Source organism: Dendrobates tinctorius, unplaced genomic scaffold, assembly GCF_039654945.1.
Source record: "Dendrobates tinctorius isolate UK_male_01 unplaced genomic scaffold, ASM3965494v1 ptg000297l, whole genome shotgun sequence".
NCBI lineage: Eukaryota > Metazoa > Chordata > Amphibia > Anura > Dendrobatidae > Dendrobates > Dendrobates tinctorius.
This window is the reverse complement of record NW_027361964.1, coordinates 548978-572769: the sequence shown is the minus strand read 5'-3', so window position 1 is coordinate 572769 and position 23792 is coordinate 548978. Positions and strand designations below refer to the sequence as shown.

Genomic DNA, 23792 nt, shown 5'->3' with positions numbered 1-23792 from the left:
GAATGCATTACAGAATGCAGGAGATAAGCCCCTGATGGCGGTGCCGGCAGCTGATAGGCGAAAAATAGGGTGACAGATTCCCTTTAAGGCCAAAAGTGGTTCAGTTCTTAATGGGTTAAAGGAGAAAGGGAGTGGAGGGTCTCGTGTCATAATTCTAGAGTCTGGGGTGTTCCTGACTTTCTTCTTGTAGATACAATTAGCTTAGACCTGTGCACAATAATTTACAAATTCTTATGTTTTTTTATCAGAGGAGGAAAATTCTCCTGAGCAAAAGGTGAAGAAAATACACAGTGAAGAATCAAAGAAAGTGCAAACTGACAAAGGTAACGACATACTAATCACTAGAGATGACTGATGACTGAATCTTTTGAAATTCGAAGTTCACAACAAATTGTTTTTCTGTAAACCCTCCAATTGAATAGGAGGGGTGTAACACTCTGAGGTCTCCTAGTACTGTATCTCTCACCTTTAACCCCTTCAAGCTGTGGCCAATTTCCGTTTTTGCATTTTTTTTCCTTCAAGCCTTCCCAAAGACATAACTCTTATTTTTCTGTCCACATAGAAATATAAGGGCTTGTTTTTTGCAGGACGGGTGGTATCATTTATTTTATCACATAGAGTATTCGAAAACGGGAAAAAAATTCCAAGTGCGGTGAAATTGTGAAAACAAAATAGAGTTCTGTCACTGTTTTATGGGAATTGCTTTCACGGTGTACATTTTGTGGTAAGAGTGACCTCGCAGTATGATTCTCCTCATCAATATGATTTTGGTGATACCAAACGTCCAGCTCTTTACTATTTTACTGGTGAAAAAAAACAGAATTTTGCAAATAAAATGTTTCGCCATTTTCCAAGACTTGTAACATTTTTATTTTATTTATTATTTTTTGTGGGGTGAGATGATGTTTTTATTCGAGGCAGGGTCCCAAGGGAGCTCGGCTATGACAGGTTGACCCCCAGCTGATGACAACCCATTGGTGACCTGCAATCGTGCCAATGAGCTGAGTTATTGGCACGCTCACACATCGGCGCAAGATAAATGCTGCTGTCCGAGATTGATAGCAGCATTTAACAAGTAAACACTTGAGCACTGCTCTCCCCGCGGTTGTTAGGGGCAGATCCTGGACAGCCATCACCTGCCTGGTATGGGGCAGGCTCGCTGCAGGAGCCCGCCGCACACACCCGCTTTTCACATGTGCAGTACGTATACGGCGGAAGAAGCTTTGGCTTTTTCAAAAGTAATGCTCCAAAAGGAATCCCTGACGTACAATATTGCTGTTTCGATAATGAAGAAGCAATGGCCATTAAATTGCGGTGCAAGATTTATCCTTTTCTTCCTGAGAGCGGTGCCAGGTTTATTTACCCGGTGCAAAGTAGGATTCCCAGCAGAAGGACAGTGTCCCTATAGAACGCCATGGACAAGCAGATGTGTGACTCACTACTGGCAATGGAGCAACCGCACAGTATAGGATATGATCGATCAGGCAAGAAGACGTCTAACAATGTAGGGCCAGTGCTGACAGCAATTTACAAAATTAGGGGACAGGTAAAGAGATGTGTGGCTGCGTGGGGCGAGAACATGATGTGCAGGTAGTGGATGCCCGGCTGGGTGGGGACATTGGCACTGGTGGTACAAGAACAATGTACAACACTGTGTACAGACAGGCGGATGCGATGGCAGATGGCCGATCTATTCATTAGCACCAGCTGCATGTGAATGAAGGTTCTCACTTATCCATGCCTAATTTCTTTTGACAAATATAAGATCCACCTAGTAGAGGACAATCTGGTCCACTTGGGTGTGTCAAAGCCACCTGCCAAGCTGAATACCGTCTCTGACGTGACACTGGAGTTGACCGTACACACATAGAAAGCTAAGACAGTGATTGCCACTGGTCCAATCTGCTGACACAGAAACCCATGGGGTCGAGGCTCAGGGTATCTACCAGAGAAAGGACACAGTCTCTGTATAAAGACAGTCCATGTATTTCAGATGTTCACATGGTAACTTACAGCTGATGTTCTTTCTAATGGAATCATTCGCCTTTCCCGTCTGGCCCAGACCAAAATGACGACTTCTCCAGCCATAACTCGTCTACAGAGATTACAGCAAAGACACATTTGACGTCTCACATTTCTAGCACCGTCCCCAATGGGACTATTCCCAACCTGCACAAACTCCTCATCCTGCTGATCCCCCAATACTGAGCTATTTCTGCTGTGTGGCACAAAAAGAGAGCTCCTCTTAGTGCCCCACATAGTAATGACACAACTGTGCCCCTTACATTGTAAATACTTTAAAAAAATGAAAGAAGTTGAAGCTATTAGATTATAATGATGCAAAAATAAAATATATTTTAATCAAAAATAGTTTTTAGTGTGAAAAAAGTAGCAAAACTCCCGAAAAGGGGACCTTTGGCCAGCTCACGGCTATCACATGTGCAGAGGGGGCTTATCTTAGTTATCCCACCGCTGCCAACAATGTGATGAAAACAGAAAACAAGGTTATTGACCTATCAATTTATCACAGGGGGGGCTTATCAGGGCTGTGGAGTCGGTAAGCCAAACCTGCGACTCCGACTCCGACTCCTCAATTTCCCTTACACCGACTCCGACTCCAACTCCGACTCCGACTCCACGACTCCGACTCCGACTCCCACACACATTGCTTATATTTAAGTGAAAAATTTATTGTAGTACAATGTGAACCTCAGACATTTGATAATTTTTATGATCCAATAATCAAGATATTTAGATAGAACAGAATATATATTGGTGTACTACCCAGTTTTCATTCTTTTTGGTACAGATATGATATGGATAGACAGATATGGATAAATGGATAGATAGAGCAGATTTCTAATCTGCTTTTGCTATTGAAAACATTATCTATGAGCTCAAAAACCTTTCAGGTGATGCGGTTTTTTAAAAAGCTGATCGGCTTTTGCTGCTGAAAAACGTATCCTCAAAAAACGCAGGAAAAACGCAGGAAAAACGCTGTGTGTGAATGTAGCCTTAGATCAGGAATAGAACAGCCATTTATAGGTCATTTCATAACTTTCCCAAATTCCTATGAAAAAATATTCAGCACATCCTGCATTGAATTACTGTACCCAATTTATTATATATTTTAGGAGTCGGAGTCGGTCCATTTTATACCGACTCCAACTCCGACTCCGACTCCACCAAAATGAGCACCGACTCCGACTCCACGACTCCGACTCCGACTCCACAGCCCTGGGGCTTATTGTAGTTATCCCACTGCTGCCAACAATATGTCACGAACTGCAGGGAATAATGTATATCCCACTTTCTGGTTCCGCTTTGGAACTCGCAGCTCTCCGGCGCCCCCCTTACCCTCAGGTCAGTTAGGGAACTGCACCTGGGATATTTGGTCGCCGGACGGGCCGCTTCACTGTGGACTGGCTATCAGGCACACTGCAGCGAGGGAATTATAAATGCTTTGGCCGCAGCCAAACAATAGCTTATAAAACCCGGTCCGTCACTGCCAGCTTACCCACTTACCCCAGAACACGCTTTGCTGCCACCAGCTCCGATTTCTCTATTAATTTTACTCCAAAAAGGGAGGCAGTGTTTACAGAAGGTATAAAAAGATTTTACAATATGAGACAATTAAAGTATGTACAAGGCAATTACAAAAAAACAGGGATTAACGGAAAGAAACACTCATGTTGCTTAGATCATCTCAGGCAGACCAGGCTGGTGGGAGGAGTCATACGTCACAATGCATCACAGAGTGGCTCTGTATCTGTTTCCCCAGGCAGACGGAGACTGCAGACTGAGTGACAGTATAGTTCTGGGTCATGACCTCACTAAAGGGGCTGAGTTACTGGTGTCCTCCCCTTTTCTCTGAGTTGCAGTTTTGGCTCTGAAAACGTCTTGGCTACATAACTGGGCTGGAGAGCCTAGCAGAATAACACCAGAACCATCACTCATCTTGTCTTGAAATTAGCTTCCTATTGACTCTAAACAACTGTCTATTCACCTCGGTTCAGGAGAAATCCATTTCTCGGATTCTGCTGGTGCTGGAGTCTGGAAAACCCAGGCTATGAAGCTCCGTCGGAGCACGTCCCAGATATGTAATTTTCCGATTCCTAACATAAGCTGGCATCGCATTATGTCCAAATGATTAGATTCTAACTCTATACTATGGGAAATCCAAAGCACATGTGGAAGACAAAGAACATTCCTTAGGGAGGTGAGGAGATCACACACTAGAGTATTGGATTACAGGCAGGCAGAGGAGAAGAACGCTGTGAGGGAAGGGGGGGTCGACAAAACACCTTGCGTGTCATTGTACTGCTCTGATGGATGCAGCTGCTGGCAAGAGGGGGGAAGGAGGGGGGGTCACTTGTCACTGTGCAACTCTGAATGCAGCAGAGCTCAGTGTGTGCGGAACGTTCTGGAAAGGTGTGTTAATAAGGCAAACCATAGATCATATTCACATTATCGTGACAAAAAACATAAAAACTACATAAATTTGGCATCTTTGTAATCGTAGTGACCTGAAGAATAAAGCCTTCTTATCACTTATACGACAAGGTGAACAGCATAAGCAAAACTATTTTTTCACTGCTGTTTGTTTATTATGCCTCCCAAAATTCAGTATAATTCCTCAAAGAATAAAAGTAGTGGAAACCTCTAAGAGACTAGGTTGCAATAGTTTAGATTGGAACAAATGTGAAAATGCTCCCCTCCTTGCTGAGGTTAACGGCGTGGCATTACTCTAGGCAGACATATTCTCAGTATGCTAGACAGGTCTACCCCAGCTGGTCCAGCGGCAGAATGGTGTTGGACTAAACAACACAGATTTCATGTGGAAAAGAAGGCTCGATAATTCCAGGCGCAAAATGCATATACTAATTGTATTTAACACAAAAACGCCCAGAGCAAGATTCAATGAGGGACAAGAGAACTCAGATACATAGATATCAAGAAACGTGGGGAAGTGATTGGACCACCACAATACGAGTGTAATCCAAATACATGTGTTAAACTTTATTAGACATACTTAAAAATGTTACAGAAATCTGCTAGAAAGCAGATAACAGGGGCCAGGGCTACCAACACATGCAGTAAGTAATACAGACCAAGCTATAAATGAGCAGAAAAAATCAGAAAATCCCAATATAAATAAAGTGCACAGTGCTGAAAGAATATATTTTTATATCTGGTGTAAAAAAACAAATAATATTTTTTATATACAAAATGCCACCTGATATGTTCAAGAAAAAAGGGATAAACTGGAAGTGATTATGGAGGTGGAAAAAACTTCCTTGAATTAATAGAAAGGTTTGATCAGAATGAGATAGTGTACTTCATGTGAGTGCTAATAAATACCCGAGGAAGGGCAGAATTATGATGTTTTTGGTCAGTATTCCCATGCTATCATGGTATTTTTTATATCTATTTTTGTCAGCTTCCCCTTTTCTTAACATTGTGATTAATAAAAATTATTTTAAGTCTTCATATCTTGGACTGTTGTTGATATATTCACTTTTTTGAGTAGGATTGGTTCTGGTGAATATTTCATACTTATTTTGCTTTATTTGTTAGTGAGTTTTTTCTCACTTGGCTGTTGTTGATCTTCCCTTATACTGTTGATTTCAGCTTTCCTAAAGTTCCAGATTTTTGCATTTCCCCTTTTGAATGTTTGATTGAAAGTGACTGAAACTTCCCATATTATGGTTGCTGCATCCCAAGTGCTCCCGGACCTGTAGATCTGAAATTGTATCTGCTCTATGTGACAGAACCAGATCCAGCAGATCACCTTTCTTGGTTAATTCATCTACTGTAGCAGCTGAGGTCATTGTCCTGATTTGCAGATTTGCAGCTTTTAGCACAACTAAAAGATTCTCTGTCCCATTGACTGGATAATTAAAATCTCCCATAACAAGGAGCCTATTATTATTTTCTGCCTTTTTAATTTGTTGCAGCATTTCATCCTCCATCTGTTCCTTTATATTAGGAGGCTTGTAGCAAACTCTAATTAGCAACTTTCCATTATTGCCGTCCCCATGTACATTTACCCATAACATAGTAACATAGTAACATTTTACATAGTTAGCAAGGCCAAAAAAAGCCCTGTGTCCATCCAGTTCAGCCTATATTCCGACAGAATAAATCCCCAGATCTCCATCCTTCTAAAGAACCTAACAATAACTGTAAGATACAATATTGTTACGCTCCAGGAAGACATCCAGGCCTCTCTTGAACCCTTCAACTGAGTTCGCCATCACCACCTCCTCAGGCAGGGAATTCCAGATTCTCACTGCCCTAACAGTAAAGAATCCTCTTCTATGTTGGTGGAGAAACCTTCTCTCCTCCAGACACAGAGAATGCCACCTTGTGACCGTCACCTTCCTTGGTATAAACAGATCCTCGGAGAGATATTTGTATTGTCCCCTTATATACTTATACATGGTTATTAGATCGCCCCCTCAGTCGCCTTTTTTCTAGACTAAATATTCCAAATTTAGCTAATCTCTCTGGGTATTGTAGTTCTCCCATCCCCTTTATTAATTTTGTTGCCCTCCTTTGTACTCGCTCTAGTTCTATTATATCCTTCCTGAGCACCGGTGCCCAAAACTGTACACAGTACTCCATGTGCGGTCTAACCAGAGATTTGTACAGAGGCAGTATAATGCTCTCATCATGTGTATCCAGACCTCTTTTAATGCACCCCATGATCCTGTTTTCTTTGGCAGCCGCTGCCTGGCACTGGCTGCTCCAGGTAAGTTTATCATTAACTAGGATCCCCAAGTCCTTCTCCATGTCAGATTTACCCAGCGGTTTCCCATTCAGTGTGTAATGGTGATATTGATTCCTTCTTCCCATGTGTATAACCTTACAATTATCATTGTTATACCGCATCTGCCACCTTTCCGCCCAAGTTTCTAACTTAATCCAGCTCCATCGGTAGCAGAATACTATCTTCTCTTGTATTGACTGCTTTGCATAGTCTTGTATCATCTGCAAATATCGATATTTTACTGTGTAAACCTTCCACCAGATCATTAATAAATATGTTGAAGAGAAGAGGTCCCAACACTGACCCCTGCGGTCCCCACTGGTCACAGCGACCAGTTAGAGAATATCCCATTTATAACCCCCCTCTGCTTTCTATCACTCAGCCAGTTACTTACCCATTTACACACATTTTCCCCCAGACCCAGCATTCTCATTTTGTGTACCAACCTCTTGTGTGGCACGGTATCAAATGCTTTGGAAAAATCAAATTGAGCAGTGGTCTTAAGTTAGATTTAATAAAAAATACACACCTTTTCTGTCTTTCCTGTCCTTTCTAAATATAGTATAACCCTCTATGTTTGTCATCCAGTCATGGGTTTCGTCCAGCCAGGTCTCCGTAATGCCCACCACATCGTATTCTGTGACATAAGAGTATCCAGTTCATTCATTTAATACTATTACCAGATTTATTACTCCTTGTCAACTTCATATGCTCCTTGCATGTCCCAGCATGTCCTAAATCCTCAATCACCCCTACTGCCTCCCTCTCTCTGTCTACTCTATCTCCTTATTAGCACATCTACCCTCCCTCAGATCCCAATGGAAAAGCTTCTCCATCCTTCTGACCATTATTTCACCAAGCATAGCTGCACCCTCCCCATTGAGGTGCAACCAGTACCTACCATAGAGCCTGTAGCCGACAGAGAAGTCGGCCCAGTTCTCAATGATCCCAAACCCTTCCTGTACCAATTTTTAAGCCACTTATTTTTCTCCTTTAGCTCGAGCTGCCTTTCTAGTTAGTGATGCTCGTGACACTGGCAGTATTTCTGAAAACACCACCTTGGAGGTCCTGGCCTTCAGCTTCTCTCGAATTTCCCTGTATTCATTCTTAAGGACTTTCCAACTCCCTCTAACCTGTCATTGATACTGATGTGTACCATGACCACTGGGTTTTGCCAGCCCCACCCAGCAATCTGTCCAATCTGCGAATCGCCGAACCTGAGCACCCAGCAGGACAACACACTGTTCAGCATTCTCGGTCTTGGCGGCAGATGACTGTAATTATAGAGTCCCTTACCACCAACACTTGTCTGGCCTCTCCTGCTATTTTCCTCCTTCCTACAGCAGTCGTTTTCCTGGTTGCTAGGAGCAATGTCTTGCTTTAGTGATCCTAGTCCTGGATCCACTGTAGTGATCCCAGTCTTGGACCCGCTGGGCCCTCTGTAGCGATCCTAGTCCTGGGCCCTCTGTAGTGATTCTAGTCTTGGACCCCGCTGTAGTGATCCTAGTCCTGGGCACGCTGAAGTGATCCTAGTCCTGGACCCACTGCAGTGTTCCTAGTCCTTGACCCGCTGTAGTGATCCCTGTCCTGGACCTGCTGTAGTGATCCTAGTCCTGGACCCGCTGCAGTGATCCTAGTCCTGGACCCGCTGTAGTGATCCCAGTACTGGGCATGCTGTAGTGATCCCAGTCCTGGGCACGCTGTAGTGATCCCAGTCCAGGGCGCGCTGTAGTGATCCTAATCCTGGACTCGCTGTAGTGATCCTAGTCCTTGACCTGCTGTAGTGATCCCAGTCCTGGACCCGCTGTAGTGATCCCAGTCCTGGGCCCGCTGTAGTGATCCTAGTCCTGGACCCGCTGTAGTGATCCTAGTCCTGGACCTGCTGTAGTGATCCTCGTCTTGGACCTGCTGCAGTGATCCTAGTCCTGGGCCCGCTGTAGCGATCCTTGTCCTGGTCCCGCTGCAGTGTTCCTAGTCCTGGACCCGCTGTAGTGATCCCAGTCCTGGATCCGCTACAGTGATCCTAGTCCTGGACCCGCTGTAGTGATCCCAGTCCTGGGCCCACTGTAGTGATCCCAGTCCTGGGCGCGCTGTAGTGATCCTAGTCCTGGACTCACTGTAGTGATCCTTGTCCTGGACCTGCTGTAGTGATCCTAGTCCTGGACCCACTGTAGTGATCCCAGTCCTGGGCCCGCTGTGGTGATCGTAGTCCTGGGCCCGCTGTAATGATCCTAGTCCTGGACCCGCTGTAGTGATCCTAGTCCTGGACCTTCTGTAGTGATCCTAGTCATGGACCCGCTGTAGCGATCCCAGTCCTGGACCCGCTGTAGTGATTCTAGTCCTGGTGCCGCTGTAGTGATCCTAGTCCTGGACCCGCTGTAGTGATCCTAGTCCTTGACACGCTGTAGTGATCCTAGTCCTGGGCCCGCTGTAATGATCCTAGTCCTGGACCCGCTGTAGTGATCCTAGTCCTGGACCCGCTGTAGTGATCCTAGTCCTGGACCCGCTGTAGTGATCCTAGTCCTGGACCTTCCAACTCCCTCTAACCTGTCATTGATACTGATGTGTACCATGACCACTGGGTTTTTCCCAGCCCCACCCAGCAATCTGTCCAATCTGCGAATCGCCGAACCTGAGCACCCAGCAGGACAACACACTGTTCAGCATTCTCGGTCTTGGCGGCAGATGACTGTAATTATAGAGTCCCTTACCACCAACACTTGTCTGGCCTCTCCTGCTATTTTCCTCCTTCCTACAGCAGTCGTTTTCCTGGTTGCTAGGAGCAATGTCTTGCTGTAGTGATCCTAGTCCTGGATCCGCTGTAGTGATCCCAGTCTTGGACCCGCTGGGCCCTCTGTAGCGATCCTAGTCCTGGGCCCTCTGTAGTGATCCTAGTCTTGGACCCCGCTGTAGTGATCCTAGTCCTGGGCCCGCTGTAGTGATCCTTGTCCTGGTACCGCTGCAGTGATCCTAGTCCTGGACCCGCTGTAGTGATCCCAGTCCTGGGCCCGCTGTAGTGATCCTAGTCCTGGACACGCTGTAGTGATCCTAGTCCTAGACCCGCTGTAGTGATCCTAGTCCTGGACCCGCTGTAGTGATCCTAGTCCTGGACCCGCTGTAGTGATCCTAGTCCTGAGCCTGCTGTAGTGATCCAGTCCTGGGCCCGCTGTAGTGATCCTAGTCCTAGACCCACTGTAGTGATCCTAGTACTGGACCCGCTGTAGTGATCCTAGTCCTGGGCCTGCTGTAGTGATCCTCGTCATGGGCTCCCATTCCTAATATCTGCCAAACAGGTAGATTTCTTAGGTTGTGCCAGATCAGGACCGAGCTCCCTGGCTCTTTTCCCCCTAACAATTCTTGTAACATTTACCCAGTTACGTACTTCTCTGTCCTGATCTTTTCCACCTCCACCGTCCTCCATATCCCTGGTCCCGGCCATAGGCTCTCAGTGAGCTCTAAACTCCTCCCCAGGTCCACTATGCTCCTGAGTGTGGTAAGCTGCACATTTGGATCCATTACCTGGGCTTCCAAACATGTAACTCTCTGCACTCGAGTGCAGACATATTCACCCTCAGACGGCAGTTCAAGGCCTGCAGACATCTCACAAGATGCACACCTGGTAGCATTTTCCATTGAGCACATATTCAATGGGTATAAACCGTACAGATAATAGGAGAAAAACACCAAACTATGCTCTTGCGTTAAACTATGATATTGTGTTTAACTATGTAGTTACCTGCAGCCCCGTACTGAAATGCAATCCACTCCGCTCAGCAGCCCTCGCTTGGAGTAGATGGCATTTATAGACCTTCAAGCAGCTTCCATATACTATGCAAACTGTCAGCTCTGCTAAGAGCATGATCAAGCAACTTTGCTAGCTCTGGTGACCCGGATGTTGTCATGAGAACGATCGAGACCCTGTGATGATGTCGCGTAGTCTCCGATCCAAGAGCAGAGGGGCTTTCTACCCTCTGGTGCAAGACCGCTCCACAACACGGTAGACACTTTTGGCCGGTTCTACTCAAATCTAACCTATTAAACATTTGTTAAATTATCTAATACAATTTAGGTACATTTTTATTTATTTTTCAATTTTTAAAGTGACCAATAATATCACATCCAAAGGGACAAGTACCACCGCACCATGTCTAGACACCATATTACCACCACATAGTGGCCTATAATACCACATACAAGAAACAAATACCACCACACCATGGCCAGACCACATATTACCACCACAGTGACTGAATAATATCACATACAAGGAACAAATACTGCCACACCATGACCAGACCACATATTACCACCACAGTGACTGAATAATATCACATACAAGGAACAAATACCGCCACACCATGACCAGACCACATATTACCACCACAGTGACCGAATATCACATACAAGGAACAAATACCACCGCACCATGACAAGACCACATATTACTACCACAAAGTGACCAAATAATAGCACATACAAGGAACAAATACAGCCATACCATGACCAGACCACATATTACCACCACATAGTGACTGAATACTACAATACTGATCAGTAATAAAAAAACACAATACTAATATCACCATAAGTGCCATTATACACAGGAGATCAGTACTTAGTATGCAGTGTCTGTGTACAGGTAATACTGGGATCACCGGTGAAATTATACCCCGGAGCTCTGTATATAATGTATAGGTAATACAGTGATCACTGGTGACATTATACAGAGGACATCTGTACATAGTATACAGTGTATAGTGTTAGTGTATAGGTAACACACTGACTTACCAGTGACGTCTCTAGGTGAAGTCCTTCATCTTCGCTTTTCATCTTTCATCCAGCACAGACCGCCATAACTTCTTCCAGCCAGGGCTCGTCTCTGCAGGAAATAACAATTATCTAGAGCTCCATTTGCAGAACGCATTACTTATTTTTTTCCCAACTTCTACATTACACCACATGAAGAAAAAAAGGCGACATTGTGTCGCTCTACACAGTAACAGGACCGCCTCCCCATTTAAAACTGTATACTCAAAAAATATAATAAATACATCACTGCAGTAATAATATCCCTTACTTAGCCCCTATGGTAATAATAGCCCTCATCCTGACCCCCGTGTGTCTCATTCCTGGCTTCGCTTCAGCCATATGTTCTCCCATCCCGCCCTCATGAGTATCCATTCTGCCCCATATGATCTCCCTATCCTGCCCCATGATCCTGCACGATCTGTCTCCAACCCTGCCCCATGTCTCCAACCCTGCCCCATCTGTCTCCAACCCTGCCTCATCTGTCTCCAACCCTGCTCCCATGTTTTTCATCCTGCCCCCATGTCTCCAATCCTGCACCATCTGTCTCCATCCTGACCCATGATCCTGCCCCATCTTTCTCCATCCCTTACCATGTCTCCATCCTGCCCCCTGTGTCTTCAATCCTGCCCCCATGTCTCCAATCCTGCCCCCATGTCTCCAATCCTGCCCCCCATGTCTCCAATCCTGCCCCATGATCCTGCACCATCTGTCTCCATCTTGCCCCATGATCCTGCCCCATCTGTCCTGGCCATCCCGTACCATGTCTCCATCCTGCCCCATGTCTCCAATCATGCCCCATGTGTCTCCAATCATGAACCCTGTGCCTCCAATCATGCCCCCTGTGTCTCCAATCATGCCCCCAGTGTCTCCAATCCTGCCCCCATATATTTAATTCTGCCCCCGTGTCTCCAATCCTGCCCCCCATGTCTCCAGTTCTATCCCCGTGTCTCCAATCATGTCCCCAGTGTCTCCAATCCTGCCCCATGTCTTTCATTCTGCCCCCATTGTCTCCAATCATGCCCCCAGTGTCTCCATTCATGCCCCAGTGTCTCCCATCATGCCCCCAGTGTCTCCAATCCTGCCCCGTCTCCATTCTTCCCCGTGTCTCTAATCACACCCCCATGTCTCCAGTCATGCCCCCGTGTCTCCAATCATACCCCCGTGTCTCCAATCATGCCCAGTCTCTTTCCTGCCCCCAGTGTCTCCAATCCTGCCCATCTCCATCTTGCTCCCGTGTCTCCATCATGGCCCATCTCCATCCTGCCCCAAGTGTCTCCAATCCTGCCCCGTCTCCAACCTGCTGGCTTGCCGCTTTCAATACTAATTAAAAAGAAAAAAAAACACCTTTCTCCTTACCTTGCCGCGCTCCAGCGGTGAGCGATCTGTACTCCAACCTAAAAGTGTGCATTCGCCGGCGACTGACAATGATGTCAGATGCTGGCGACGTGCGTGCTGACGTCAGCTGCCAGCCTCCGATTGGCTGGCAGCTTTAACTATTGCTGTGTGGGCCCGCACGGCAATAGAGTAACTGAACCTGCGTCCTGAGGACGGGGCAGTGGGGCCCGATGGGTACAGGTGACGAGGCCCGATGAGAGCCCCCTCTGCTGATCGGGCCCCATACGCCAGTCAGGGCAGTAATGCCCTGATGGCGGCCCTGGCCACAACACTCACACCTGTGCCAGCATCAGACGTTATTGTGGACGCCTGCATCCTTCCTCCATCCTCCAGTGCGGAGCCAATTTACCACTAAGGGCCGCTATTACGTCATATTTAAATGGCCGCACCAGCACCATCCACAACCACCTCCTACAAACATGTTTGCTTTATCATTTGATATAAATGTCTTACATGCATTACATATTAATATAAGATCAATCAAAGTTGACGGAATAAATTCCATTATTTACCTTTATTTTTCAGATAAGATGTCTCACTTCCAGGATCTTCTCAAGAAGATTGAATTCCAGAATTACTGGACATCCAAGCTTACATTACAGAAAGTTCTCGACATTGGTGCTGAATGTTTGACACCATCCATTTCTCCTGGGCAAAATGTGGCTTGGTATTTTATAAGAAAACTGATGTCGCTGCACGAGGAAGCAAGAAATGTCAGTACAATGGGGAACAGAGCTGGAATGAGCAGAGATGACCGCTTTACATTGGATGCGGACAGTGACTTGTCAGACGCTATCCACCCATTAGACCTACAGTGCGCTATCTTCCACTGCTCAGATCACTTCCTGCAGCAGGAGATGATATCAAAAATGTCCATGTGTCAATTTTCTGTCCCTCTGCTGCTGCCGGCTATCGATAGTCCAGACTACACCTTTATGTTGTGGGCAATGAAGGGAATAGTGAAGAAATGGAGACCTCAATCTATGGCAGAGAGCAAAGGATTTCAGGAAGAACACTTGGTGAACATCTCCATGCCAACGTTTTCTTTTGTGAGACTGGGAAGATGCCGACTTTCCAAGTCTAAAATTCTCAACCTGGTTCTAAGTTCCACACAACATTGCCAAGACATCTTTGTTCACAGAGACATGGAAGGTGGAAATGTGGAAAGGACCATTTCTTTGGGGCTGGTGGAGATATCTTGGCACTTTCCTTCTGGTAAAGGCATCTTTGCTGAGCCTGTTGCTGTTACAAACCTTCGTGGGGAGTTGGAGAGCCACTTGAAGCCATTCCGCTTTCTAGCAGAGATATCTTCAACTGTTGTTGTCTTTATGGAAACTATCAGTAAGTCTCATTGTGATTTATTACAGAGATATAAAAACTCCAGCACCAAGTATCTCTTCATTATTGCCCCTGAAGGGCAGCAGAGCGAAGAAGAAATAGAAGAGCTGCGAGAATCAGTGATGACCATGACTGAAAGAAAAGAGGACCGTGTCTTAGTAATTACAAAAGCTACAAATGAAGCACAAACTGTTAAGAAGATTCGCTCGGCTCTGCTGAGGTTACAGAAGGAAAATGTTAATAATCTCAGTATAGAAAGCATGGCCCATACAGCAGCAGTGCAAGAGATCTGTGTAGATGAAAATGCAGCGGAATGTCAGGCCGCAAAAGAACAAGCCACGAAAATAACTCGAGAGATCTGTGATGTCGTTAAGTATAAAGGGAAAACAATGACGCTACAAGCACAACTTCTCAAAGACTTGTCGAAGCTAGAAAAAGAATGTTGTCAGATGAAAAAGCAGGGAAATAGAAATGGGGAAGAATACAAATCTGAACTGAGACGTAAATGTGATGAGATACGGAGAAAACAGTGGGAATGTGAAGTCCCGGAAGGAATTGATCATTTTATAAAAGGAATTGAAACAAACAATCCATCGAAAAATTTTTATTTTTTAAGCTGGTTAAAATATTCTTTGGACTTAGCAGCAAGGAAAACTCTCACATCTTTACAGCAGGAATACAAGAAGAAATCTTCCCAAGCCAGTGATTCCAAAGAGCTGAAAGAAATTGATCAGAAGATATCAGACAGTTCATTAGGAATCGAGCATTTCCTGAGAGAGGTGTCTCAGTTTTATGAGGTTTGGCATATTATGGGGAAAAAAAAGTGTCTACATAAAGAACGCAACAATCTTCCTGAAACAGGAGCCAGTCTTCTTCTTGATGGCTTCCCACTAGAGCTGATTGATGGAGATGCCTCCAGGATCCCTGTGCAGTGGATAACAGATGTTCTCAATATAGTGAACAGTAAGACAGGTGGCAGAAGCAGAATTAGGGTGATTACTGTCCTCGGGGTACAAAGCACAGGGAAGTCCACGCTTCTGAACACCATGTTTGGTCTACAGTTCCCGGTGGCCAGTGGACGATGCACACGAGGAGCCTTCATGACTCTCATTAAAGTAAAAAAGAACCTCTCTAAGGAGCTAGGCTGTGAATTTCTCCTGGTCATCGACACCGAAGGGCTAAAAGCTCCTGAGCTGGATTCTCTGGAAGACAGTTATGAGCATGACAATGAATTGGCCACATTAGTGGTTGGGTTGAGTGACATCACCATAGTCAACATGGCGATGGAAAATACAGCAGAAATGAAGGATATTTTACAGATTGTTGTCCACTCATTTTTAAGAATGAAGGAAATTGGGAAAAAGCCTAATTGCCAGTTTGTTCATCAGAATGTGAGTGACGTGTCGGCTCCTGTAATGAACATGAGAGACAGGAATAAGCTGCTGGAACAACTAAATGAAATGACCAAAACTGTGGCAACTATGGAAAAGAAGCCTCAATATAAGGTATTTGCTGATGTTATGGAGTATGATCCAGAACATCACCACTGGTACATTCCCAGTCTGTGGAAAGGGTCGCCACCAATGGCTCCTGTCAGCGCTGGATACAGTGAAAGTGTTGCGGAAATGAAACAAAATTTACTAAAATTGATTAAAAAAAAACAAAATAAGCCACAAACCATTTCTGAATTTATTAAATGGATGGAAGATTTATGGAATGCAGTCAAACACGAGAACTTTATATTCAGTTTCCGTAACAGCAAGGTTGCCAGTGCCTACAACAAACTGTCCATGCAATATTCTGAATTAGAGTGGAAATTCAACAAATTGATCCATGAGTGGTTCACCAATACTGAAACTGTTATCAAGAACCAATCTGAGGAAACCTTGGAAAACAAAGGAAAAGAATGTTGTATTAAGTTGGAAAGCCTCATTTCAGCTGAGCAGAATAAGTTAACAACGTGGGTGGAAGATTATTTCCAACAAAAAACAGATTGCGTTTATTTAATTAAGTACAAAGAAGACTTTAAAATCAGTGCAAAGAGGCTCGGAGAAAACCTTAGACTGACCTCATATGAGAAATACAACAATGCAGTCCAAATTCAAAAACAGCAACTCAGCATTAAAAATGTTCGTATGAAGTACATTGAGGAGATTGAACAGAAAGTGTCCAGCCTGGTGGAGGAATGTCGAAAGAAAAGACATCAGCTGGATGATGAAAAGATGGAGAAGGAGTTTGAGAATATGTGGCAACATACGGTGGAAGAATTAAAAGTGAAACCCCTCATACCTCGTGATGTGGAGAAGAACATGCTACTACAGCTTACCAAGACCATGAGAGACAAAGGATCAGCCGTCAACGAAAGACTACAGAGAACACAACAATTGCCAAAACCTAATGAAAAGCCTGGTGGTGAGAAAAAAAAAGGATGGGCTGTAGTCACTGCATCTTGTAAATATGTTATAAACTTATTCAAGAGCGGGAAAAGAACTGAAAATCACAATTCATTTTTTGAGTCTCTACTAAGAAAATGTTGCAAATATTCTAAAGAGCAAGCTGGTCGAGATGTTGACTATGACAACACCTACTGTAAACATCTGCTGAACATAATTGATGACACTCTTAAAGAGGAGTCGAATATTTCAGCTGACGTTGAACTTAATATAAAATTGACCATTCTCGGACACACTGTAGAAGATTTCCAGAAGATGCAAAACAACTTCATAAAGAAGAATGACCCTTATCTACAGATGGAAACATTGAAATCTGAATACTTTAACACATTTATGAACGTTTTCCAAGAGAAGAATGAAAGCCAGAATCTTGCCAGGAGAATCTATGAAAATTGTCTAAAACCAGCAGTAATTGATTACACCATTCGAAATCTAGGTATTGAACTCGTAGATGACATCATGAATTCTGAAGGCTCGGAGACGTACACCTCTCGTACATTTTTCCAGTATACTGTTCTCCTAAATCTACTGGAAGAAAATATTTTTGAAAAATATGTAGATTATTCAGCAAACTATGAAGAGTTTGTGAAAAACTGGATTTTGGAATATATTAAAGCCAAATACAAAAACTTCAGCTCAATACAAAGCAATATATTATCACGCATTACAAAAAAGATCGAGTTACTGCTTAACAATACTGACATGTGGAATCAGTCAGGGAATATGGAAGATTTTCTTGATGGTTTCCAGGAGGAACTGAGCAGTGATTTGGTGTTTCCACAAGAAACAATGAAAGCAATTCTCTTCCAAAACTCGGCAAACACCAAGGAGTTTATAAAAAATCTGAAGAACTTTTTGAGTGACATAAAAGAAGAAATCATATCAGACAATGAATCTCAGGGTGTGGAAGTGATTCTTTCCAAAGTAACAGTGAAACCCGAAGACGTGCTGTTTAAGAAGGTGTTTGGATGTGGAAAGCAGTGTCCATTCTGTAAGGTTCCTTGTGAGGCGGGAGGTGAAGAACACAAAGAACATGTTGCCTCTGTACATCGACCTGAAGGATTAGGAACGTACAGATGGGAATCTACATCTATTCTTTGTCATGACATTTGTACCACTCATGTCTGTGGAAATGTAACATTTACTAATAAGGATGCAAAACTTCATCCATATAAGAGATATAAAGAGATTTATCCTGATTGGAAAATCCAGCCTGATTCCAGCATCGAAGCCTCTGATTACTGGAAATTTGTTCTTAAGGAGTTCAATGAACAATTTGCAGAAGAGTATAGAGCCAAACGTGCGGAACATCCCGAAGAGTGGAACAATCTGACCAAGGAAATGGCAAAAGAAAGTCTGAAGAAAACCTTCAACATGTAGATATGGAGAAGCAGGAACGTGCGATGATGAGCGCTGAATCCTTTCTATGGAGGCCGCCTATTCCTTGGGACAGCTCTTTGATGACGATTTAGGGATCAGACCCAATGTTGGTTTTATAAAAGCTTTAGCAGATCCAACGTGTCATCTTCTCTTCTGCTGTTCCAATTGTCCATATACTCAGCTCGGTATGTGTTCCTACTGATACGGATCACTATATGTTCACAAGAGCTTTTTGCTGTACCGGCTACACCTCTACTTATACTACACCGAGTACTATAACATAGCAAAAATCTTTTAATGTTAACATACAGCAAAAACGACAAAAGACTGTGCTAAAATGGTAGAAACATTATTGTCTCGCGTGTATCTCTACAAGATGCATGTGTTGTTCAATATAACCTTCTTATCCAGAGATAATATTCAGATATCTTAGAATTCATGTAGGGATGAGGCCGTTTTACATCTCAGCTTTGTGCACATTCGTAAAACAGTGAAATATGCAACCAGGACTTTTTGACGTATATTTGAATGATATTAATAAAAAAAATAATCAATACCGCTGTTATAACCCATAATTTGCCATTATGTTACATTTCCTGTTATATGTCGTCTACGTACCAGCTTTAGAAAATCATGTTTTGTTTCTGCTAAAAGAGCCGAGACTAAACCTGCAGACATTATTAGAACGTTCTGTAAGATAAAATGTATTCACAGAAACAAGACACAGCTAATTCTTCTCAGACATAATGATCGTCTAAATCTAATGATTGTATTTGCTTAACAATCGCGTAGTTATTACTGAAGGCCACATTCTTTGGTTTGGGATTGTGTAGGAACCCAATGGCCGTGAGACAGAATTCTGACTTCAATACTCCACTTTTTTGTAATGAGTCAGATCATTTGCTCTCATTTTTATACCGGTCTCCATATACGGTTTTTATCTGTTATGTTTATCCGTTTTTAGTTGTAATGCTTATTCTAAATAAAGTTTGTTTTTTCATTCAAATCTCCTATGAAGACTGGATCTTTGCTGGCGCAGATTTCCATATCAGTATAAATCAGCACGTTACGTGCAGTCGACTTTGCTTTTCAATACAGAAAAAGAATATACCCGGTGTGGTGCACACTCTTCTACTATGAACGGTAATGAATGTGTATTACACTGCTTAGCATGCAGCGGGATACAAACCCACCGGCCGGGGCGGTCTGCTCCAGATGCTGATAATAGGGAGAGCTTTGTCTCAGCATTGGAACATCGCAGGGGCTCTGGAGCGGCCCGGATACAGCGATCTGGCACTGCGTTCAAGATGCATGGCAAACAGCTGGTACTCTCGCGCCCCTTGCCCAGGAGACCGGCCACCTCCGAGGCAGTTTACCTTGGCAATAAGCTGTAAACTATAGAGTTTATAAACCCTCCATTCTTGATTGGAGAGGATCTATAATAATAAATGCGCTAAGCAGCTTCCGTCCGGTTGTAACTTGGTGACGTCACATCCAGACAGAAGCTGCCTTTGGCGGTAGCACTGCGCCTCTTCTGCCCCCCGCACACTCCCCGACACCATATACCGTCCTAAGGCTGGTTTCACACTTGTGTTTTTTTCCCTATACTTTAACATGGGTGCGCATAGGTGCGCATACATATGCGTTTGTACGCGTTTGTATGCGCATGCGTTTTTTTGCAGTGTGCGCTCGGGCGCACAAAATGCATCCCGTTGCATTTTTTGTGCGTCCGACTTGCCCCCAAAAAACGCATGCGCATGCAATGTGTTTTTATTACAGCAAAACACCCATTATAGTCTATGGGTGCGCATACGTGCGCATTGTAATATGCACGTATGCGCAAAAAAAGCATGCGTTTTTTTAAAAAAAAGCACCAAAACCCGCAAAAAACGCACACAAACGCATGATGCGTTTTTTTCATGCGTTTGTGTGCGCAAAAAGCACGTAGCAAAAAAACGCAAGTCTGAAAGTAGCCTTACACACACCTTCCTCACCATGCCAGCCGTCACCACACACCTCTTGCCATGTTAACCCTCAACACACACTCCTCCTCAACACACACTCCTCCTCAACACACACTCCTCTCACCTTTCTCCACTCACGTCCCCCCCTTTCACTCCACATACGACCCTTTCTCTCACGCCATCTCTCATACTCACGCCGTCATCGCCGCTGCTCCACGATCGCCATCGGCATCGGCACGATCCCCGACATCTTCTTCCGCCGGCGCCATCCTGGATCCAGACGTTGTCCATGTCGGCAACATGTTCTTGCGGCAACGCCATCTTGGATCGGCGAAATCCCGCGATACTCAAGATGGCGTCGGCGAAATCGCGCGAGATTTCACCAACGCCATCTTGGATCCCCCGGAATTTCGTCATTTACCTCACGCCGACTTGCTGTCTGGACGTGTTGCCTTGCTCCTCTGCCTGTTCACTGCCGGTGTCTAATTACAGGGCCAATTTTGCCTCGACTAGGAGGACACCAGTTTCTTCAAACGTTAAGCATAACTACAGGAGGACCCCAGTTTAAGTTTTCTGCGTAATTACACCAGTTAATGAGTCATTTATCTCACGCCATTTATATGCCCTGTGTTGCTGGATCCCACTTCTATAAGAAGACTATAAGTACTGTAAGTATCTGTTTACTCTACAATACTCCAGGACGCCTTCTTCACTGCCAGATAACTGCCAAATAGACTCCTTTACCTGTGCCAACATGGGTCATACCAAACAGTATGCCAATGCCAGTGAAAGGAAAGCCGCTTTAGCACTACGTCATAAACAACGCCGTGCTAATGAGACTCCTGAGCAAAAACACCATCGCCTTGACAAGATTAAGGCTTATAAACGCCGTCGTCTCACACACGAATCCCCTAACTCTAAATCCATTAGATTGGCTGAAGAAGCCTCTGTTACTACCACACTTCATCCTATATGCCGTTCACTGACATAATCAGCAATCTGTTTCTGCCCTATCAAGACCAACGCTGCATCACTATCCTCCCGATGCGACAGCATCGGGCCTTAATCTAGTTTTTAATAAGAGGTAAATTGCAAAGTTATCTGTTTCTACAAGCACTTCTCAAGTTTACCCAACTTACGAAGACTTGAAAACCATTTTAAATAGTAATTACACAGTATTCAGACATCGATGGTCCAAGTGATGATCACAAATCTGCTCCTTTCCCCGCTTATTAGTCGGGTTTGGGTCTCCTGCACTGATCGTTCACACTCAAAACCTGCCTAGATTTGTCAGCAAAAACATCAGCGTTGCCTATAAAAGCTGAAGGAGAGAGGAGCGGAGAAGCTGGAGGGAGAAAATGGCCGATCTCACAAAGAGAAAATCTAATCAGAGGGGAAAAGTGCTAGAAAAGCAGGACGCCAGTCATAGAATGGCCAAGAAATGGTGTCATCCCTCAGCTTAGTCTGAAGTCTCCTGAAAGTGCGGATACTCCTTCTATGAACAACTGGTACAACGCGAGCGTCTCCGCTGGAAGGTAAGAGAATGGCCGCGATGTGGCGCAGTGCAGATTGTGCAGACATCTGTAAGGATATCGTAGAGGATGGTGCTCGTCACTGAACAGATGGCTGCGTCTGTATCAGGGCCACAAGTGCACAGTGTGTCAGGAGCAGAGAGCGGAACGACGACCTTTCATTGGCCCTTCATTATCCCTATACTGTTGATAGGAACTGAAGGAGTTAAATTGAGTTCTGTCTATGTTGCATTCTCTTGTTTAAAACCTTATCTGTTCTTCGAGGAGATGTCTCAGACATCTCCCTTGTGAACCAAGGTCAAATACCTCTGCTTTTTTGCCTAAATGACTTTCTTTGTCTAAAACAAGTTGTAAAATCATTTGTACTGCGCATGTCTGTAAAATGTTTAAATTCTTTACTATAAAAGACGGAAGCCTAACTGATAAGCCAGAGGCGTCTTGACAGGCATCCCGAGTGGTATTATACAGCTGGTGTCTGTGTAGTTCTTCTCGACGGAGCTGATTTAATTAGAGACATATGATGCTTCACACCTAAGAACATCGGTCCTTCAGATGAAAGAGTAATCTGAGGGATCCCGACAGTTTCCTGGCGCCCGAAACAGGGACCTGATATATGCACCTCTCCAAGACTACCCGATCTACAGACCACTCCAGTTACTGATGAAATTGTGAACAGCAGACCTAAACACCTGGCCAGGTAAGAGATCAATTTTTCTCTTCTCTGCTCTTCATAATCTATCATTATAACTAAGGTCCGTATAAAGGGGAATCTAGTAGAGGAGGGGGCCGTAAAATCAGGTCCATATAAGAACTCTGAGGAAATCGGGTGTGACACGCATATGTAATTTCTGCTCGAATGAGAGGTTACTGTAGGTTCTGTCTGTGCACAGCTATTTTTAGAAAAAGAGCTGATGCAAATCAAAATGGGAGAGGTCTGACATTATGGAATATAAGGCTGGGTGAACAGTTCATACTGCGCAGCCCGGACGGACAAGTTTTTCACAATAGACGATTCCGCACTAGAAATAGAGGAGGTTGTTGAATGGCTACTTTGATTTGAAAGGTTGTGGAAAGTAGAAAAATAAGCTGCACAGTAGGTATTCGTTCAAAGAGTGGTGATATTGCCTAACTGGGTCATGTGACAGCGTCCTTTCGGGGAGGTCACCGCCTAAGCTTAAATCAACACCCTTTACGAATAAACCTTGTGACAGATAAGAGTGTGACCGAATGAGCACAGGACCGTGAAATGAGCCTGTGACAGGATATGACTGAAGAACCCCAGTAGATGGACACTTTATTTACAATCCTGTGTGTTGTGGGAGTATTTCTGTTCGGATGCTACATAGCATATAAGTACACGAAACACGTAGTACACCGAGGAACAGACACTCCATTTAGCCTGTTAGCACCTTAGGAAGAAGGTAACGAGGTATAGTAGAGCCTAGTCTTGAGCTTACCCAATACACCACCTAAGGCAGGGGACTAACAGGAAGACAACAAGAGAGACAGGATAAGAATAAAAGATAAGATGGGGAACAGTCAGGGAAAGACACCTGAAGAAGGAAATCGGTTATGTGATATAATTGAGGATAGATATGGAAGTAGTGCAGCAAAGAACCTGGAAAAAGTATTAATCAAATCCAAAGTGCAAGATAGGCAGGCTGTGTGAATCCTTGTATATATGTCTATGAGAACCTCTGAATAAGATGAGAGATGAGTAATTGAGTAAAAAAAAAAAAAAAAATCAGTGAATGAGCACGTATGAATGAATCATCACACATCATTTTTGTGTCAAGAGATTTGTGACCTTTCTAGTTGTGGTGGAATCCCGGACAGATGCGTTATAGATATTTCAAATCTACATCTGAGACTGAATGAATTGAGTAATGATATAGTTCGTGTTATATGTGGCATTACATTGTAAAGTTTCCTGAATGCATTTGGCCAGAAAAAGGGCAAGACATGGTTAATCTCATTATACAGTTATCTGCTCTTACAGTGAAATCCCGTGATTTTGAGTTTCTTTGTAGAAATTGATTTTGATAAGTCTAAAGAACTACAGAATTCTGTGAAGGACGACGCTGCATTCTGACGGGAGGGGTGAAGGATGGCGCTGCGCAGTTTCTTCTCCCTTCGCTCTTATCTCTGC

At 44.2% G+C, this 23792-nt stretch overlaps 1 protein-coding gene across 1 annotated transcript in view; it reads left to right on the top strand.

Annotated features, from left to right (window-relative positions):
• The window catches only part of LOC141073123 (interferon-induced very large GTPase 1-like), a 57501-nt gene extending 38349 nt beyond the window's left edge, over positions 1–19152 (top strand). The window contains exons 4-5 of the mRNA XM_073560479.1: positions 249–323; positions 13502–19152. Of these exons, the coding sequence (XP_073416580.1) occupies positions 249–323; positions 13502–18147 (4721 nt within the window). The 3' untranslated portion in view covers positions 18148–19152. The remainder of the gene's footprint in view (positions 1–248; positions 324–13501) is intronic.
• The last annotated feature ends 4640 nt before the right edge of the window (positions 19153–23792 follow it).